The sequence below is a fragment of the Gadus chalcogrammus genome, chromosome 3 (assembly GCF_026213295.1).
Source record: "Gadus chalcogrammus isolate NIFS_2021 chromosome 3, NIFS_Gcha_1.0, whole genome shotgun sequence".
NCBI lineage: Eukaryota > Metazoa > Chordata > Actinopteri > Gadiformes > Gadidae > Gadus > Gadus chalcogrammus.
The window spans coordinates 15,871,795-15,888,484 of NC_079414.1; the positions used below are offsets into that span (position 1 = coordinate 15,871,795).

General features: G+C 43.2%; 1 protein-coding gene across 2 annotated transcripts; it reads right to left on the minus strand.

Moving 5' to 3' along the window:
• Positions 1 to 3,414: 3,414 nt before the first annotated feature.
• LOC130379442 (caspase-6-like) lies at positions 3,415 to 16,034 on the minus strand. Of its 2 annotated transcripts, none has more exons than XM_056586274.1 (8): positions 15,928 to 16,034; positions 15,762 to 15,803; positions 14,487 to 14,505; positions 13,859 to 13,996; positions 12,857 to 12,933; positions 12,588 to 12,766; positions 5,675 to 5,822; positions 3,415 to 4,182 (listed from the first exon to the last, which is right to left on the minus strand). In XM_056586274.1, exons 1-8 carry the CDS (start codon positions 15,956 to 15,958, stop codon positions 3,947 to 3,949), a joined length of 870 nt encoding a protein of 289 aa, XP_056442249.1. In that variant the 5' UTR covers positions 15,959 to 16,034; the 3' UTR covers positions 3,415 to 3,946. The 2 variants fall into 2 exon arrangements, with proteins under 2 accessions (XP_056442249.1, XP_056442250.1); XM_056586275.1 differs by having other exon boundaries at positions 15,762 to 15,800; positions 15,928 to 16,028.
• Positions 16,035 to 16,690: the final 656 nt, after the last annotated feature.

Here is a 16,690-nt window from a genome sequence, read left to right on the forward strand (position 1 = left end):
TAAAAAAAGTTACATAATGATTAAGGGTGATAGGGGAACATTTTAATTCATAATATATTTCAGGTCCAAGCCAATAGCATTCTGATGAAGGAATACGTTCCGGGGAAGATCCGCGAAGGTAAGACCCACTGACCATTGCTTACGTTGCACATTTTTCACTTTTGTTTTAGCTTTGATGCGCTAGCGCAAACCTAACCTAAGTGTTTGGAATTTTACAAACCGAAAGGATTAAAAAATGAAAGCTCTGAATGGTATTTCTCAAGTGAATTAGTTATAAGTCCGCCCCCTGTCAACATATGTTGCTAGGAGACTGAATTATATATTTGAACTTTGATTTACAACACATTAATCAGCTTTGGTTTCTCTTTCACATCAGTAGTTTTCTAGCCATTTTATCGTCAGACCAATTGGTTCCAAAGGACAAACTGGCTGTACAAACCAAACAAACGATTGCGATAACATTATATCCACTGGTTAAATGATTAATGAAGAAATGTACAACACATTTCAGTTTTACACCTCTAGGGGCCATTTTCAAGTCCCCATGTGCACGGATGAGATCAGGCTGAACCAACTTATTACAACCAGTGCAATGTTCAAAAATCGAATGTATTCAGTCATCATCGGTTGAAGTCAATGCAGCTTCCTGCTGCTTTTTGATGAACTCTGAATCGTTGTACACAAAGAGGTTCTGTGGTTGTTAATTCAAACTTGATATTTAAGGTGTGCCACGTGGAGAGAGTGAGCTTCTAATAGCTTGGTGGATGAAGCTGAGGGGAGAGGGTTCAGCTTCCTGACAGCCTGGTGGATGAAGCTGTTTGTTAGCCTGGTGGAGCGGGCACGGAGGCTCAGATACCTTCTCCCAGAGGTCAGGGGGATTAACAGACCTGTGCGGGGTGGCTGGCGTCGCTCTCAATCATGGTTGCTTTGCGGGTGAGGCGGGTGATGTATGTGTCTTGCAAGGAGTGGAGTGGGGCACCCATGATCTTTACAGCTGTGTTCACTATGCGTTACAGGGCTCTCCTGTAGTAGTCATTGCAGCTCCCGCCCCACACAGTGATGCAGCTGGACAGGATGCTCTCAATGGTGTTCCGGTAAAATGTGCACATTATGGATGGGGGGAGCCCTCGCTCGCTTGACTTTGCGGAGGAAGAAGAGGTGCCGCTGTGCTTTCTTTGCCAACGATGCAGTGTTGGTGGTCCAGGAGAGGTCCTCACTGATGTGCATCCCCAGGTATTTAGTGCTGCTCACTCTCTCCACAGCAGCACCATCGATGGTCGGTGGTGGGTGGTGGGTGGTGGGTGGTGGGTGTTGGGTGTGGCGTCTCCTGAAGTCAACAACAATCTCTTTGGTTTTGCTGACATTCAGCAGGAGGTTGTTTTATCTGCACCACGTGGTTAGAAGGTATTAATGTCGTGGATCTCTTTGTCCTTGTTGATGAGACCCAACAGAAACGTGTGATTGGTGCTGTAGGTTGGTGTGCAGTCGTGAGTCAGCAGGGTGAAGAGCAGGGGACTGAACACACAGCCTTGGGGGGCTCCTGTGCTGAGTGTGATGCTGCTCGAGGTCTTGTTGCTGACTCGTACAGCTTGTGGCCTCTCACTGAGGAAGTCCAGCAGCCAGTTGCAGAGGGAGGTGTTGAGCCCCAGCTGGTCCAGTTTACAGATGAGTTGCTATGGGATAATGGTGTTGACTGCTGAACTGAAGTCTATGAAGAGCATTCTCACATATGAGTATTTTGTGTCAAGGTTGGTGGGGGCTGGGTGGAAAGCAGAGCTGATTGCATCCTCTGTGGACCGTTTGGCTCTGTATGCCAACTGGAAGGGGGCCAGGGTTGGGGCGAGGATTGATTTGATATGTGACATGACTAGCCTTTCAAAACACTTCATGATGATGGGGGTAAGTGCCACAGGGCGATAGTCATTGAAGTAGGATGGAGCAGGTTTCTTTGGCAGAGGTATGATGATGTTGGCCTTGAAACGTGATGGAAAAGCGGTCTCAGAAAAGAGTTAAAAACATCCGTGAAGACATCCATTAAGCTCCTCTTTGCAGGCCTTCAACACATGGCCTGGAATGTTGTCTGGGTCTGTTGCACTGCGGGGGTTGATAGTGGAGAGAGTCCTCTTCACCCTGGCAGCAGACAGGCACAGAGAGTGATCGTGGGGGGTGGGTGGAGTTTTCTGTGGGTTTGTGGCTTCAAACCGTGCAAAGAAGCTGATGAGGTTGTTGAGCAGAGAGATGTTGTCGTAGAGAGATCTGTGGCGCAGACTTGTAGTCCGTGATGGTCTGAATTTCCGGCCACAGTCTCTGCTCGTCTCTGCTGTCTGTGGCAGGTTATCTTTTTTGTATAGTCCTGTTTTGCTTTCCTGATGGCACGGGACAGGTTGGCTCTCGCTGTTCTCAGGCCAGTTTTATCCCCGGCTCTGAAGGCGTTGTCTCTGGTCCTCAGCAGCTGGTGGACATCCCCTGTCAGCCATGGCTTCCGGTTAGCCTGAATGATGATAGTCTTTGTATGAGTCAAATCATCGATGCTCTTACTCATGTAAGAAGTAACAGTGTCTGTGTATTCCTAAATGTCTGTGTGGTTGTTGTATGTGGTTGAGCGAGAAGTTAACGGAGCCGTGCACTAGGCCCTCTCGAATGCCGGGCCGAAACAACATTTGTTGCACTACGACTCCTTTCAGCTGCCCACCCCTCCTTCTCCAGCAAAAAATAATTACAGAAAACGGCTAATAAAACGCTTGCGGTGGCGTTTTGAAAAGAGAAAACTTAATTTTTTTAGTACATGGCATAAAGATGATTATGAGCCTTTGATTGATATGATTGGAGACACATTTTTTGCGGAGACACATTCTTGTTCCCCACTTGTATTGGAGTGAACGGAGATATCTACTTCTGGGCCCCTTGAATCGAGGGACCCGTCCACAGCCCGCTTAAACAGCTGCAATACCAGGCTTGGCCGCTGAGCACTGGTGGATTAGGGAAGTATGCACTGTTACTGGGGGCTTGGGTGTGACCCACACAAAGACCATCACCACATGGGCTAAACCAGAAGCGATGGCTGACAGGGGATGTCCACCGGCTTCTGAGGGCCAGAGACAACGCCTTCTGAGCCGGGGATGAAACTGGCCTGTGATCAGTCAGTAACCTGCTATTTGAAAGACAGCAGAGACACACAGAGCCTGTTGCAGGGCCTTCAGACCATCACATGCTACAAACCCGCACCAAAGAACTGCGACAGCAAAATGTTTCTGCCCAACAACCTGAACAGCTTGAGATTTGTTGAGAAAACCACTTCCCCCCCACACCATATATTGAAGCTACACTTCCCCCTCTCCCCCCACCCAAAATACATTTTCCCAATGAATCTCAGCAATGAATCTCAGCAACTGAAACACAAAGTCAAAGCTTGATCGAACATAAGGTTTTATTTAAAAGACAGGAACCATGCATTTATACAGGTACATCGTGCTAGTAGATGGTAAACATGGATCCTGAGTTGTTTTTATACACCATTGATAAACATTATTATAAAACTTGAAGCTGTGTACTGATAGAACCCCCAATATAAAAAAAAAATTGGGATGAGATAAAATAAGTAAACAAAAAACATTTGTAAGGACTATGATATCTTTTAGTGATTTACTTTATTTTTGTTTCATTCTCCTTCATATATTTTTTTGAACCTTTAGGAAATCAATATATTTATATCCAAAATGAATTATGCATCATGATTGTTAATTACTCGCTATGAAGCTTTATGACTTCTATATGATGGTACATTGTCCATTTAGCCAACACATCAGTTCCAAATGATTGGAATGATTCAGGCAGGATATAAAATCCCATTCACCTACAACCCTTTCAAAAAATAAATCATCTGTGAATATTATCAAAAGCCGGGCTATACAATCACAGAAACCACTTTGAGATTATCGATCTGATACTACTTTTTTGGTCGGAAGTAGAGCTTCTTGGTGAGCATGGAAGCAAAGCAGGGAATCTGCTTCTTTCCTTCGGCCTCTTTGTTGCTGCATTTCTCAACGAAACGCTTGGCCATCTTACTGTTCACCAGGGTCAGCAGCTCTGTGAACTCCCGGGAATCTCCGCACCCCTTCAGGGTCTCGCAGAGGTCCTGGATGTACCAGGAGCCTTTCTTGGGATCCCTAAAGGAAAAATATCCTGAACACACGCACACATACACTGACTGTTATATCTGTCTTTGCAGGACAGCAATAGTGAACCACAAAATTGTAATTTGAGTTTTATACATACATAGAAACACAAATCAGAGTGAAATATGCTTTAATTTTCAAAGGCCATTGATTTGCAAATTTGTTTGCTATGTGTGTGACTTCTGCCCATTGTTGGGGAACAAGTTGAAATCGGGTTTGGTACGATGACTATGGGAGAGCTGTTGAGGTCTGGGCCCTTTGCTCCCACTGCACGTTCAGAGCAACAAGTAAGCACTCCTGATACTTGATAGTCGCATTAAGCATGCATGTTTACAGTCAATCGAATTGGAAGTTGAATTTGTGTTCTGCGCATGCTCGAGATCTTTTACGTGGGTCGTGAGCCGGAAGTAGAAGGAGACGGTAGAAGTGTTGTTATCGCTATTGGAAAACGAGAAATGGCGATTTATCTGAAAAGGTGTCGCAGAAAATGGAGGAAGCCAGTGTTGTGCCAATGTAGTAACCCCCTATAAGAAGTGTATAATAATCAACGTGCATTCAGTAAACTCTACGCTTTGATTTCACCCAAGGCTGAATTAAAAGTACATGTTTTTCTAAATGTTGGTCATCAACGAGGTTGTAAAGTAGTAACTTCTGGCACATCAAAATAAATGTTTCTTTCTTAAGACGTGTTAACGAACTTTATTCATTCATCGCGCCGCGGCCGAACTGAGAGGGCTATTCTCTGATGATATGAATCTAAAAGACTCCGTTTGGAGTACTCCGACTCTCTGGTACTTCCACAAGTAAAGACCCGAAGTGGGGGTTATCTCAGCCATGGTGGAGAAGGAATTGGGGGAAAGGTACTTTGGCTTTGACTCTCTGAATTCCACATTGAACCGCGACATGGAGGAGAAAGGGATTGTTGCCGTATGCATCTTTTTGTAGTTGTAAATGCCGCCTGAGTTTGTAGTTGCTGGTGACGTAAAGAGGTCAGCCGGTGGCTCTATAACCACTAGTTGAAATTGGTACAGCGCCACCTATCGTACCGGGGTATGACATGCTTCGGCCAATGAATACATTTTCTCACTGCCATGTATATTCTAAAAATTGCAGTTGTCCAATTGAGGAGCATAGTCGAACTATGGCTTTAATCTGATTAAGCTGTGCATGTAAACGTACTGATTCACCATAGGCATGGTTCATGTGGTAGTGAGGTGAACAAATCCTTTTAAATGAGCTATACACAGAGAGTTCAAGGAATAAGGACTATTGAATAATTTCCGGGAATAAATCTATCTCACATTTGATTTTCTTTTAGGTTTCCCTTTTTCGTGTATAGGGCAATTTTTTTGCAGAGAAAAAGCATTGAGCAGGTACGATTAACATGCATAATTAGGACGCAGAATCAAAAGAATAACTGAAGGACTGTGCTGGTGGTTTTGGGTATCCTGCTTGAGCCCACGAAACAGGGCATTTTCAGCTGCCGTACCCCGTCTCACCTTTGGCCACACAGTAGCACATGAGGAAGTCAGCACCAGCAGGCAGTGTGTGGAATACACCAGCGTCCGCCACCACCTGGTCCTCCTCATCGTCACTGTCCCCGGCCATGCCAGTCACAGGGAGGTCGTACTCACGCCCACGGCAGGCCTGGAGAAAGACAGGGTCGGTTAGTAGGCCTGTAGAAAGACAGGGTCAGTTAGCAGATCTGGACAGACAGTTAGCAGGCCTGGACAGAGACAGGGTCAGTTAGCAGGCCTGGAGAAAGACAGGGTCAGTTAGCAGGCCTGGAGGAAGACGGGGTCAGTTAGCAGGCCTGGAGGAAGACGGGGTCGGTTGGCAGACCTGGAGGAAGACAGGGTCAGTTAGCAGACCTGGAGGAAGACAGGGTCAGTTAGCAGACCTGGAGGAAGACAGGGTCAGTTAGCAGACCTGGACAGACAGTTAGCAGGGCTGGACAGATAAAGGGTCAGTGAGCAGGCCTTGGCAGAGACGGGGTCAGTAAGCAGGCCTGGAGAGAGACAGGGTCAGTTAGTAGGGCTGGCTATCACCCCTTACTTAGCATTTGGATAGCTAATCACATGGTCCCGGCTTGATTAGACTTTTATTCAATATGGAGAATCAATGAGGATTACTTCAGTTAAAATACCAATTGCTTAAAAATGGGATATGGGAACTATACAGTGAACTCTCTCTAACTGGTCATGTTCATCATTAATAATAGGACCCGAAGCATTCAATTAATTTACATTGTTATATATATAGCACTTTTCATACACAAGGCCGAATCAAAGTCCTTCACATATAAACATTATCATACAATTAAATAAAATGATAGATAAGTAAAAGAAAACGGAGTAAAAGACATTGAAAATAAATGTATTTAAGATCAGATCAACAGTCTCTGGTACCCACGTCGGGACTCCAACCCGACCTAAAGGAACTTTGTCCTTTCTCTGGCACTCTAACCCGGATTCTAGGACTCTAACCCAGACAGAACTAGGGTCGCAAACCTTTCAAAGTTCATGTCTCTCTGGTACCCACTAGGGATGAGTCGGTCGCGACCGATTCGTTCACAACGAACGAATCCCGAACGTGAACGACAAGAACTGGTTCCCCAAAACAAGAAGAACTGGTTCTTTGATTCTTTTTTTTTTAACATAAACCAAAAATATGGTCATGTAAATAAAATATACAAACGAACAGAGCTTTGTCTCCCCGCGACTTATATTGATTGAGTCTACAACGTTCTCAAAGATTCAGCCAATGAGAGGTAGCAATGGTGTTGCAATGGCAACTGGGTAAACAAATGACAAGGCGGTACCGTCGAATATGCGCGCTTTCTCTTTCATGACGTATCTTGGGTCATGAAAGTTCTGTAATGCCTGAATAATGAAGAATTAAATGTAAAGTAAAATAAAATTATAAATGTAAAACCATGAATAAAATATAGAGAGTAAGCAAGTGGTATAAATTTTGGTGGGACGTTTGGTTATACTATATAGTATATCTTCTCGATTTTCACGGGGGTTAGAGCCTAGAAATCGTTTAAATTATGCTCACGGCCGTCTCGCGGGGGGGGGGGGGCAGACACCAAATGACGTAATCTGACGTAACGAACGAATCAAAACGAACGAATCAAACAAACTAATCGTTATAGTGAACTGAACTGAAAGAACTAGTTCCCGGGAAATAATCATTTTGCCCATCCCTAGTACCCACGTCAGGACTCCAACCCAACCTAAAGGAACTCCCTGGTGAGCTTGGTTCCTGGCCGAGCTCACCAGGGAAAAAATCATGAACGCGCATTCATGAACGGGCGCAGTGCACCCGCACATGCATGTCCTTTCTAAAGCGTAGGCCTACACAGCTTTTAAAAAACATACTCGCGTGACACGTCGTATGGAGGCGCATTAGAGAGGATCATAAAAAAATAAAAAATTAAAAAATAGACACAACTAGGCAGTTCAATGCTTCTAAACTTTTAATCAAACGTGCAGACAAAGTTCGACTTTATAAAGTAAAGTTCATTCATGTTGCGTGCTGCTTAAATGTAATACAAATGAGCCTTAGTCAGTTGCCGCACAAGGCGGCAACTGAAGGCTAATTTGCTTAGAACGTTAATGAGAGAAATAGCTGATTTGTGATTGGTTGCAAGGAGTAGATGCGGCTGGCCGCCATTCCTATGTTTAAAATGGTATGGATGATTTACTTCGCAAAAGTGAAAGTGACTTGTGATCGGTTGTTTTTTATTCTCAAAGGCGGCAAAAGTGAGTTTTGGCCTCTTTGCCTCCCTTCAGAGGCTAGCCCCAGACGTAACATACTCAGGGCCCTATCTTTCATCCGGCACAATTGACTTTCTCACTGGTGCATGTGTCGTTGCTAGGTTGCAATTGGCGCAGAGCGTTCTTTTCCCTCCTGCGCCACGCGTCGGTAAATTAGGGAATGATCTTGTGACCCAAGGGGCGGTTTGGCGAAAGGAGGAGGCGTGTTGTGGCGCTAACGTTCCCTGGTGCTATTTTGCAGTTTCAGAAACCACTTGCGCTAAAAACCAGGAAATACCTGGTTTAAAGTCAGTGGTGCGTTGTTCAGATGCTATTTTAAGGGCACATGCATAATCTTGCTTGTGCACCTCGCGCATACACTTTGTTTCTCTCATCTACCTAGCCACACATTCTTGGTAAATTATTTGGGAAAGACCAGCTGATACAGCGGTAATAAGTTGTACTTTTAAATCAATGCATCTGCAAACACTGCACAGCAAACACATATTTTCTTGACACAGACATCGTGTACATGCCCATAACTTTTAGGATTGATGAGTATTTGATTGTGAGAAAACATTGTTTTACCGTGAGTGAGTGTTATTAAGAATGAATGAATGCCGGCACGCGTCTGTGTATGTGTAAAATAATGAATGAATGCGGGTGCGCGTGTGTGCGTCCATCTGTTTAAACACACGCAAACTAAACACGTAACGCATAATACAGTTCAAGGCAATGTATATTAACGGGGGGAAACATGCATATTAAGAACACAAGTCGATAACGATAATGCATACAATACTGATAAGATAATGTATTGCGTATATCATTAAATAGAACCACAGTTACCCACATATCATATGTGTGTTAAGTTTTCTTTGTCGAAATTCATTTGAGGACTCAGTTTTTCTGAAGTTGTGGAAGAAAACCTTATTCCATGTGTGAATTAGGCCATATTATTTGGCCATAAACTGAGCCATTTGAAGTTTGAAATTCATGTGCATCTGTCTCATCGGAGACTGCAGACGCACTGTCAAAATATAAACTCGTCAGATTCAAATGCGCTCATGGTTCTTAAAGGGAATGGGAGCTGGCACTCTCATTGGTTTATTGCATGTTACGCCCAAACCACACCTACTGGTAATTAGGCTACTTCAGACCAACCCTTTTTAGATTTGCGCCAGGCGCAAGAGTCAATTTTGCGCCGGTAAAATAGCGACATCGCCATAGAACCGGCCACAAAGCTACTTGGGCTTGGCGCTTCTCACTTGCGTTTCAGACCGTTAAAATAGGGCCATCAGAGTAACGTCAGCCAGCCTTCCGCCCTGCAAAGGCACTTGGCAATTATTTTTCAAAATGTTCATGCAATATTTCAGTAATAAAACACACATTGCATATATATAATTTTGAAAGTAAATTATTTTTAACAATAATTTCATCATTACGTAAATCTTTATTTATTTTTTTACATCACAAGGAGGTGTTGCCTCCGTTACTGCCTCTAAGGAACCGCCCCTGACTCCAACCCGACCTAAAGGAACTTGGTCCTTTCTCTAGGACTCAAACCCGACCTAAAGGAACTTGATCGTTTCTCTGGGACTCCAACCCAGAATCTTGAACTCCAACCCAGATTCTAGGACTCTAAACCAGACAGAACTCGGGTCTTAAACCCTTATCCTTTTGCTCTGGTATCAGATCATGATACTCTCTGGTAAAAATAGAAAATATAGGCAAAGTTAAAAAAGCATTTTAGTGCAATGTATTTAAAATTGAAAGCTAAAGCAAACATAAAAGTCTTCAGTCCTGTTTTAAAAGTGGTCAGAGTTTGGGCAAGTCTTAAATCCTCAGGGAGTTTATTCCAGCTATTTCTTGCATAGTAACTAAATCCTGCTTTCCCATGTTTTGTGTTTACTCTGGGGATAATTAACAGATTGGTCTCATAAGATCTTAGTGGTCTAGAAGGCTTATGTAGTGGAAGCATATCAGTTAAATATTTTGGCCCGAAACCATGCAAGGATTTATAGGTTAGCAACATGATTTTAAAATCAATCTTTGACCTACAGGAAACCAATGTAACTATTTAAGAATTGGTGTAATATGTTCACATTTTTTGGTCTTTGTTAGAACAAGCTGAAGTTTCCTTAGAGGTTTTTTTGGTCGACCTGTAAGGAGACCATTGCAGTAATCAAGCTTACTAGTGATAAAGGCATGTACAATTTTTTGTAAGTCTTCGGTGGACATGAGCCCTCTAAGTCTTGCTACATTTTTAAAGGTCCCATGACATGCTATTTTATGTATTCTTTAATATAGGTATTAGTGGGCCACTAACACAGTATTCAAAGATGTTCCCGAAATTCAGCCGTGGTGCAGAGTTACAGCCACGCCGAGCCAGTCACACATTGAGCTTCCCCCAAATGCGCTGTTTTGGCGTCTGTAGCTATAATGCAAATGAGGAGGAGCGAGGCGGGTCAAGGGGGAGGGTGGGGGTGTGGCCCTGAGCAGCTTGCAGCCACGGTACCATGCGCTCTGTTTACAGTGGATGTATCGCAATTGCGAGACGCACACAGCCTTTAGCCGTGTTCTGTAAATATTCTAGAACACACGGGAGTCCTGGAGCTCTATATCTAAATATTATCATATAGCTTACATAGATATCTATATCATATAATATATATTATCACGGCCAAAAGCTGTGTGAGCCGATATTATGAATCTCAAATGATTGATGCGTTGGGTTCTCCGACGTTCCTGGTTCTTCCACGTCTACATCAATGTGAAGTTGACTGAACTGCGACAAGGAGGAGAGAGGGATTGTTGCCGGGCAGCGCTTAGGCACCTCCCCCTCCGGCGGTGGTCCCTCAGCGGTGCTCAAGCAGGAGACATTCGCCGCCAACAATCCCTTTCTCCTCCATGTCGTGGTTCATGTTCTTTAGGGAGTCAAAGCCAAAGTTCCTTCCCCCCAATTCATTCTCAACCTTGGCTGAGATAACCCCCACTACGAGTCTCGTTGTAGAAAGACCAGAGACGAGAGTCCGACGTGTTATGCACCATAACACCAAAAGCAGAACGGTTATCCAAATAACAAGGAAGTGTACAACACTTGCGTTACAGTCCTGGAGCTCTATATCAAAATAATATCATATAACACATAGATATCGATATCATATCATACATATTATCATGGCCGTGTGGCTGTGTGCGCCTCCAGACGATATTATGAATCACTAACGACTTTGTCGGGTTCTGCGACGTCTCTGGTTCTTCCACTTTCACATCAATCTGAAGTAGACTGAACTGCGCACTGCCTGCTGCCGGCTGCCCGCTGCCGGGCGATGGTGCCTCGCGGCAACCGGCGGCATGTCGCAGTTCATGTACTTCAGCGAGTCAAAGCCAAAGTTCCTTTCCCCCAATTTCTTCTCAACCATGGCTCAGATAACCCCCACTACAGTCTCGTTGTGGAAATACAAGAGACGTCCAAGAACCGACAAGAAACACTTGCGTTACAGTGTGTGTATTCACAAACACACATGTGGCGCTCGCACGGTCGTGTCTCATTGGCGGGCCAACGTCTCTGGGCGAGCCAGGCAGTGTAAGGGGAGGAGCTTAGATGCTTTATGACGACATAAATAAAGACATTCCAAATCGGCGCGCTTGAGCCTCCGTTTTTTCAAAGGCGAGCAGAACAGCTAGTGCTCGTTTTACACCAAACGCAAGTTTTAGCCACTGGGGGACCTTAGGCAGGCTAGGGGAACTCATATATATGTTAGAAAACCTCATAAAGTGAGATTCTCATGTCATGGGACCTTTAAGGTGATAATATGCAGATTTTCTAACTGATTTGATGTGACTGTCAAAATGTAAATCTGAATCCATGATAACCCCTAGATTTCTGGCTTTGATTGAGGGACAGAGGGTGACGGTGTTGGGTTACTTTAAACCTTTCCATTTTAGCACCAAATACAATTATCTCGGTTTTGTCCTCATTTGATTGAAGGAAATTTCAGCACATCCGGTCTTTGACTTGCTCAATGCACTGGCACAGCAGATTTATGGGCCGATAGTCATTTGGTGATTGTTATTTTGCATGATTTGCCCTAGTGGAGCATGAAGCATGATGTTGAATAAAGAGGGTCCTAAGATTGAAACTTGTGGGAATGCACATGTCACGTTGGTTGACTCTGATACAAAGTCGCCAATGGAAACAAAGGAGTTCCTATTTTGTAGGTAGGACCTAAACCAATTTAAGACCGTGCCTGAAAGCCCCACCAACTTTTCTATCCTGTCCAAAAGTATTTTATGGTCTACAGTGTCGTCTTGAAGCATTAGTATTGAGGTTTTGCCATAGTCAAAGACGGATAACACGAAAGTGTTTAGATGGATGTCATAGTTGTGTAACTTTACACAACATTGTAAAAGTGAAACCAAAACTGTTAACTCAGTGTTGTCAATCAAAATGTTCCCAAAGTTCAAAGTTCAAAGAATAGTCTATACAATATATTATAGAATATACATTAGTAGTATAAACAGTATAATTCAGTGATGTTTAGAGTATTATTGAGTATTATGTACAGCATATTTTAGTAGTATACACATTAGTAGTACAAACAGTATAAGCGAGAATTGATGTTTACAGTATTATTGAGTATTATACCTGTAGTATAAAGATCTTAGGCTTCCCGACGAGGTTTCTGCACTTGTCTCCTTTGAACAAGGCGGTAACTTCGTCGATGCTGATGTCTTCATCGTGCGCACACACCTTGTCTTTCTCACCATGACTCAGGAAGACACACACGAAGCAGTCCGCGTTCACGTTGTGGTCATCCAGCGCCGCTAGTAGAAGAGCACATTTTAGATTTAAGTTTAAGAAGCTGTTCAACAGACAAGTTCATTGACGTTAGCAATAGAGCCTGTGTGTCTTACCTTCTTTAATCTTGGCCAGAATGTCAACCCTCCACAGATCCTGATGGACTGTGACATCAAAGTTTAACTCTTTAAATCTACGAAAAGGAAGGGATTTCCCAAACCACACGCACACACACACACACACACACACACACACACTGGTGTGTCTAATTTATTGTAGTGGGTATATGGTGATTGGGGTATGACAAAAACAGACATATAAGCTCACCGATTCAAAATCCAAACATTAAACCTGTTCAATATTTACTATCTGATATCCTGTAGTGTGGGTGGGACCCCGACCACAGCCAATCGCAGGCCACTGAACGTCACATGGGAACGATGATAGCCAATTGGAAGCCACGGTGACTTAACGTAATACGAACAATCCATTAAGTTATCATAACAAAATCCATGGCGGCAAAAGCAAATGTGTGGTCTTTGGAAATAGAGGAACAGCTTTTGATTGCGAGAGATTTGGTTGTTATGTAATGGAATCAGTTTGTGTGTTGTGTGCTGCGTTAGCAAATTAATTTCCTTCCACACACTTAAATACCAAAACAGTTAAATGTATCTTAATCTATGTAAGGTGTGTGGTCTTTCAAGTTTTCTAAATCATTTAGTGTGTACCCAGCATAAAACAGTTCTATTTGATTTTATTGAAACAGATGTGATTCCATAGCAGTGCCCCGTTAAAAGCAAGCTTTTAGTTTGTCAAAAAGCAGCAGCAGGCTGTTTTATTGTTAGATGACAACCGATGATAATTTAATCCATTGGATTTTTGAACATTACACTGGTTGTAATAAATTGGTTCTGATTTCATCTGTGTACAGATGGTTGCATACCTGTCGTCCAAATAATCGACTGCATTGTGCCAACCAGCAAACATGCTTCAAAAACTACAATTTATAGTGGAAACGCAGGCCAAAGAAGGCCAATAGAACTACAACCACCATGGCAATTGTTTTTTTGTCCAAAATATAAAACCTATACATATCCGTTTAAATAGAGACGTGTAACCTTTTCTCCAGATTGTCGCGGTCAATGTTGGTCCCAGAACGAGTCTTCTTTGGACGACCAAGAAAGGTCTCCTGGTTGAAGATGAGTGCCATGCCGCGACTCTTGTGGTTCATCTTGTACTCCCCCAGAGTGAAGTCACTTTAGACAGTAACCATGAGGCAGCACACGCGCGCACACACACACACACACACACACACACACACACACACACACACACACACACACACACACACACACACACACACACACACACACACACACACACACACACACACACACACACACACACACAGTAGGATCAGAAAGAAACAGATTTTGTAAGAGGAGTCCTATGCAACCAAGGAGATCAGGCCAGAAACATGTATGGATGGATGTATGGATGTATGTATGTATGTATGTATGTATGTATGGATGGATGGATGGATGGATGGATGGATGGATGGATGGATGGATGGATGGATGGATGGATGGATGGATGGATGGATGGATGGATGGATGGCTGGCTGGATGGATGGATGGATGGATGGATGGATGGATGGATGGATGGATGGATGGATGGATGGATGGATGGATGGATGGATGGATGGATGGATGGATGGATGGATGGATGGATGGATAAACATATTACCTGCCAGTAAGGGCATCCACTTCAGTTTGATTGCCAGAATATTGTATGAAAGAAATGAAGCACAAAATTAAATATCACACATCAAAATAGCCAATATCAATATGCCTTATTTTCCTTATTGTCTTATTTTCAAATTTTGCCCAAAACGATTTGACCTCACTATCACTATATTGTGTTAACCCGTCCCTAACCCTACAAATGAAGCGAAAGACCGGTGTTACACCGACATTTCTGCGACCCACCGAAAAGTGTGACCCCAGGGAGCGCTGTTGCACATTTTCTGCAACATGCGCGCAGCACGAGTTTGAAGTAGACAGGCATGAAGTCGAAAAAACGGTGTGCATTATAACAAAAACATAAAAACAACATAAGATCTACCCCCTACCCCTCACCTTGTTATTTGCAATGTGTTTAATAAATAGAGTTTGATTAGCATTTAACAGACCCATACAATGGATAGGGCGTATTAGACGGTCCATCACCGTTGCTTCTTTCCCTATAAAAAGCTACAGTCAGTGTTTAATTAGTTGATGTACCTTTGAGCATTTCCTATAAAATGCTACTGTGTAGAATTAATGTTTGTATCAAGAAAATAAAGACTCGCCCTCTGGGGTCACACTTTTCGGTGGGTCGCAGAACCGGGAAAAAAAAGCACTGTCATTGAGGCCCCGACCAGCACTTCCCAACCTTTCGCACTTGTGTAGGCCTACAGGTTGGATTGCTAACGCACGTATATTTATTTCTGTACTTGAAATAAAGAAACATAGGCTATCTATTTACAGCCATTCCCAAGTTTCATAACCACGATTTCTTACCCCAACCATAAAAAATGAACATAGAAATAAAACCATTTCTGGCCAACCGACAAATCCAATGGGGACATCAATGATCCCCATTGCCCACCACGTCTGGGTAACCAGACCGGACCTTAACAGGGCGCTTTCCCACAGAACAGTAATCGATTTTCAGTGGGCAATCCTTTGCTGCCACTTGCTAGTGCCAAATTAAACACAATTAAACACACAATTAAACAAATCGGTCAGTAAGGCGTGGCCGCGTGTCCGAACGGCCGACCCGAGGGCTGATGCACGTCAACCCAGCGCGGAATTCCGCGCTGGGTTGATTCCGCGCTTATCGGTTGATTCCGCTTATCGGTTTATTCCGCGCTTATCGGGCACTTAAGTGCCCGATAAGCCCGATGCAGTTCAGCCCAGAGTAGACTAGATGTAGCCTATATAGCTGCATGTTCTTCTGCTGTATAACAATGTCACTCACCTCCATGGTCGGTTGCCGTTTTGCTTTCTGAACCAACATCTGCTGTCAGTGGGGAACACAACTTTAATTTGTCTATATCACAAACAGTCCATGTTATCAATTGAGAGAAGATTCTGTTTGCAATTGAACATTATGATTAAAGATCAAAAGTTTAAAGGTGGGCTACCTCTACACGGATCCTTTTCCACTTTGGACATGGTCGTAGGCAAGTGATCAGCACACAAGACAGAGCTGTAAATGTGACTGTAAACGCGGAATCGCGTATGAATAATTAAAGTTCCCTCCCTACTGTTTGATTGGTTATGTTGTAAAACAGATAAACAATTGGAGCTAACTCCTGTCGGTCAAATCCATATGCAAAGGTTCGACGATTTGCATATGACGACCCATGGCAGCATATTAGTCAAGTAGAATAAAATTGGATAACAGAATTTGTATATAGCTACACAGTAGGCCTACAGAATTGTAACAGTGAAATATTATCAAAACACCAACAAAAGTTATTAATGTCCAAACTTTTTCTTATTCTTCCAAATAGACAGACGTATTAAAAGTAAATGTTACAGAACTGATCTTGAAATATAATCTGAATGAAAATGTGCCCCTTCATTCCTTAATCATTATGTATTTTTTCTTCAACTCATATGTTGAAGCTACACTTCCACATTTCAGAAATGAACTCTCCCCCCCATTTTACTTTTTGACCCCAAATAATGCAACTGAACAACAGGGTCAGAGCTTGTTCCATCATAAGGCTTTATTTAGAAATCGTTGAGGAATCATATACTTTACAGTAAGATCGAGCTAAATGAAAACATGTCTCCTGAGTTGCTTTAGACATATGCAGCACACATAGTGTTTGATTATAAAGGTACGTCTTTAACAGACATACAGAAATACATTTATACATATGTCTCATTAAGAAAATA

Excerpts from the sequence above, each read along its gene's own strand:
- LOC130379442 (XM_056586274.1), bottom strand. The coding sequence starts at position 15,958 with ATGTCCAAAGTGGAAAAGGATCCGTGTAGAG. Across the intron at positions 15,804-15,927 it reads GGAAAAGGATCCGTGTAGAG|CAGATGTTGGTTCAGAAAGC; the intron begins GTAGCCCACCTT and ends CCCCACTGACAG. Across the intron at positions 4,183-5,674 it reads GTGCTACTGTGTGGCCAAAG|GATATTTTTCCTTTAGGGAT; the intron begins GTGAGACGGGGT and ends GCGTGTGTTCAG.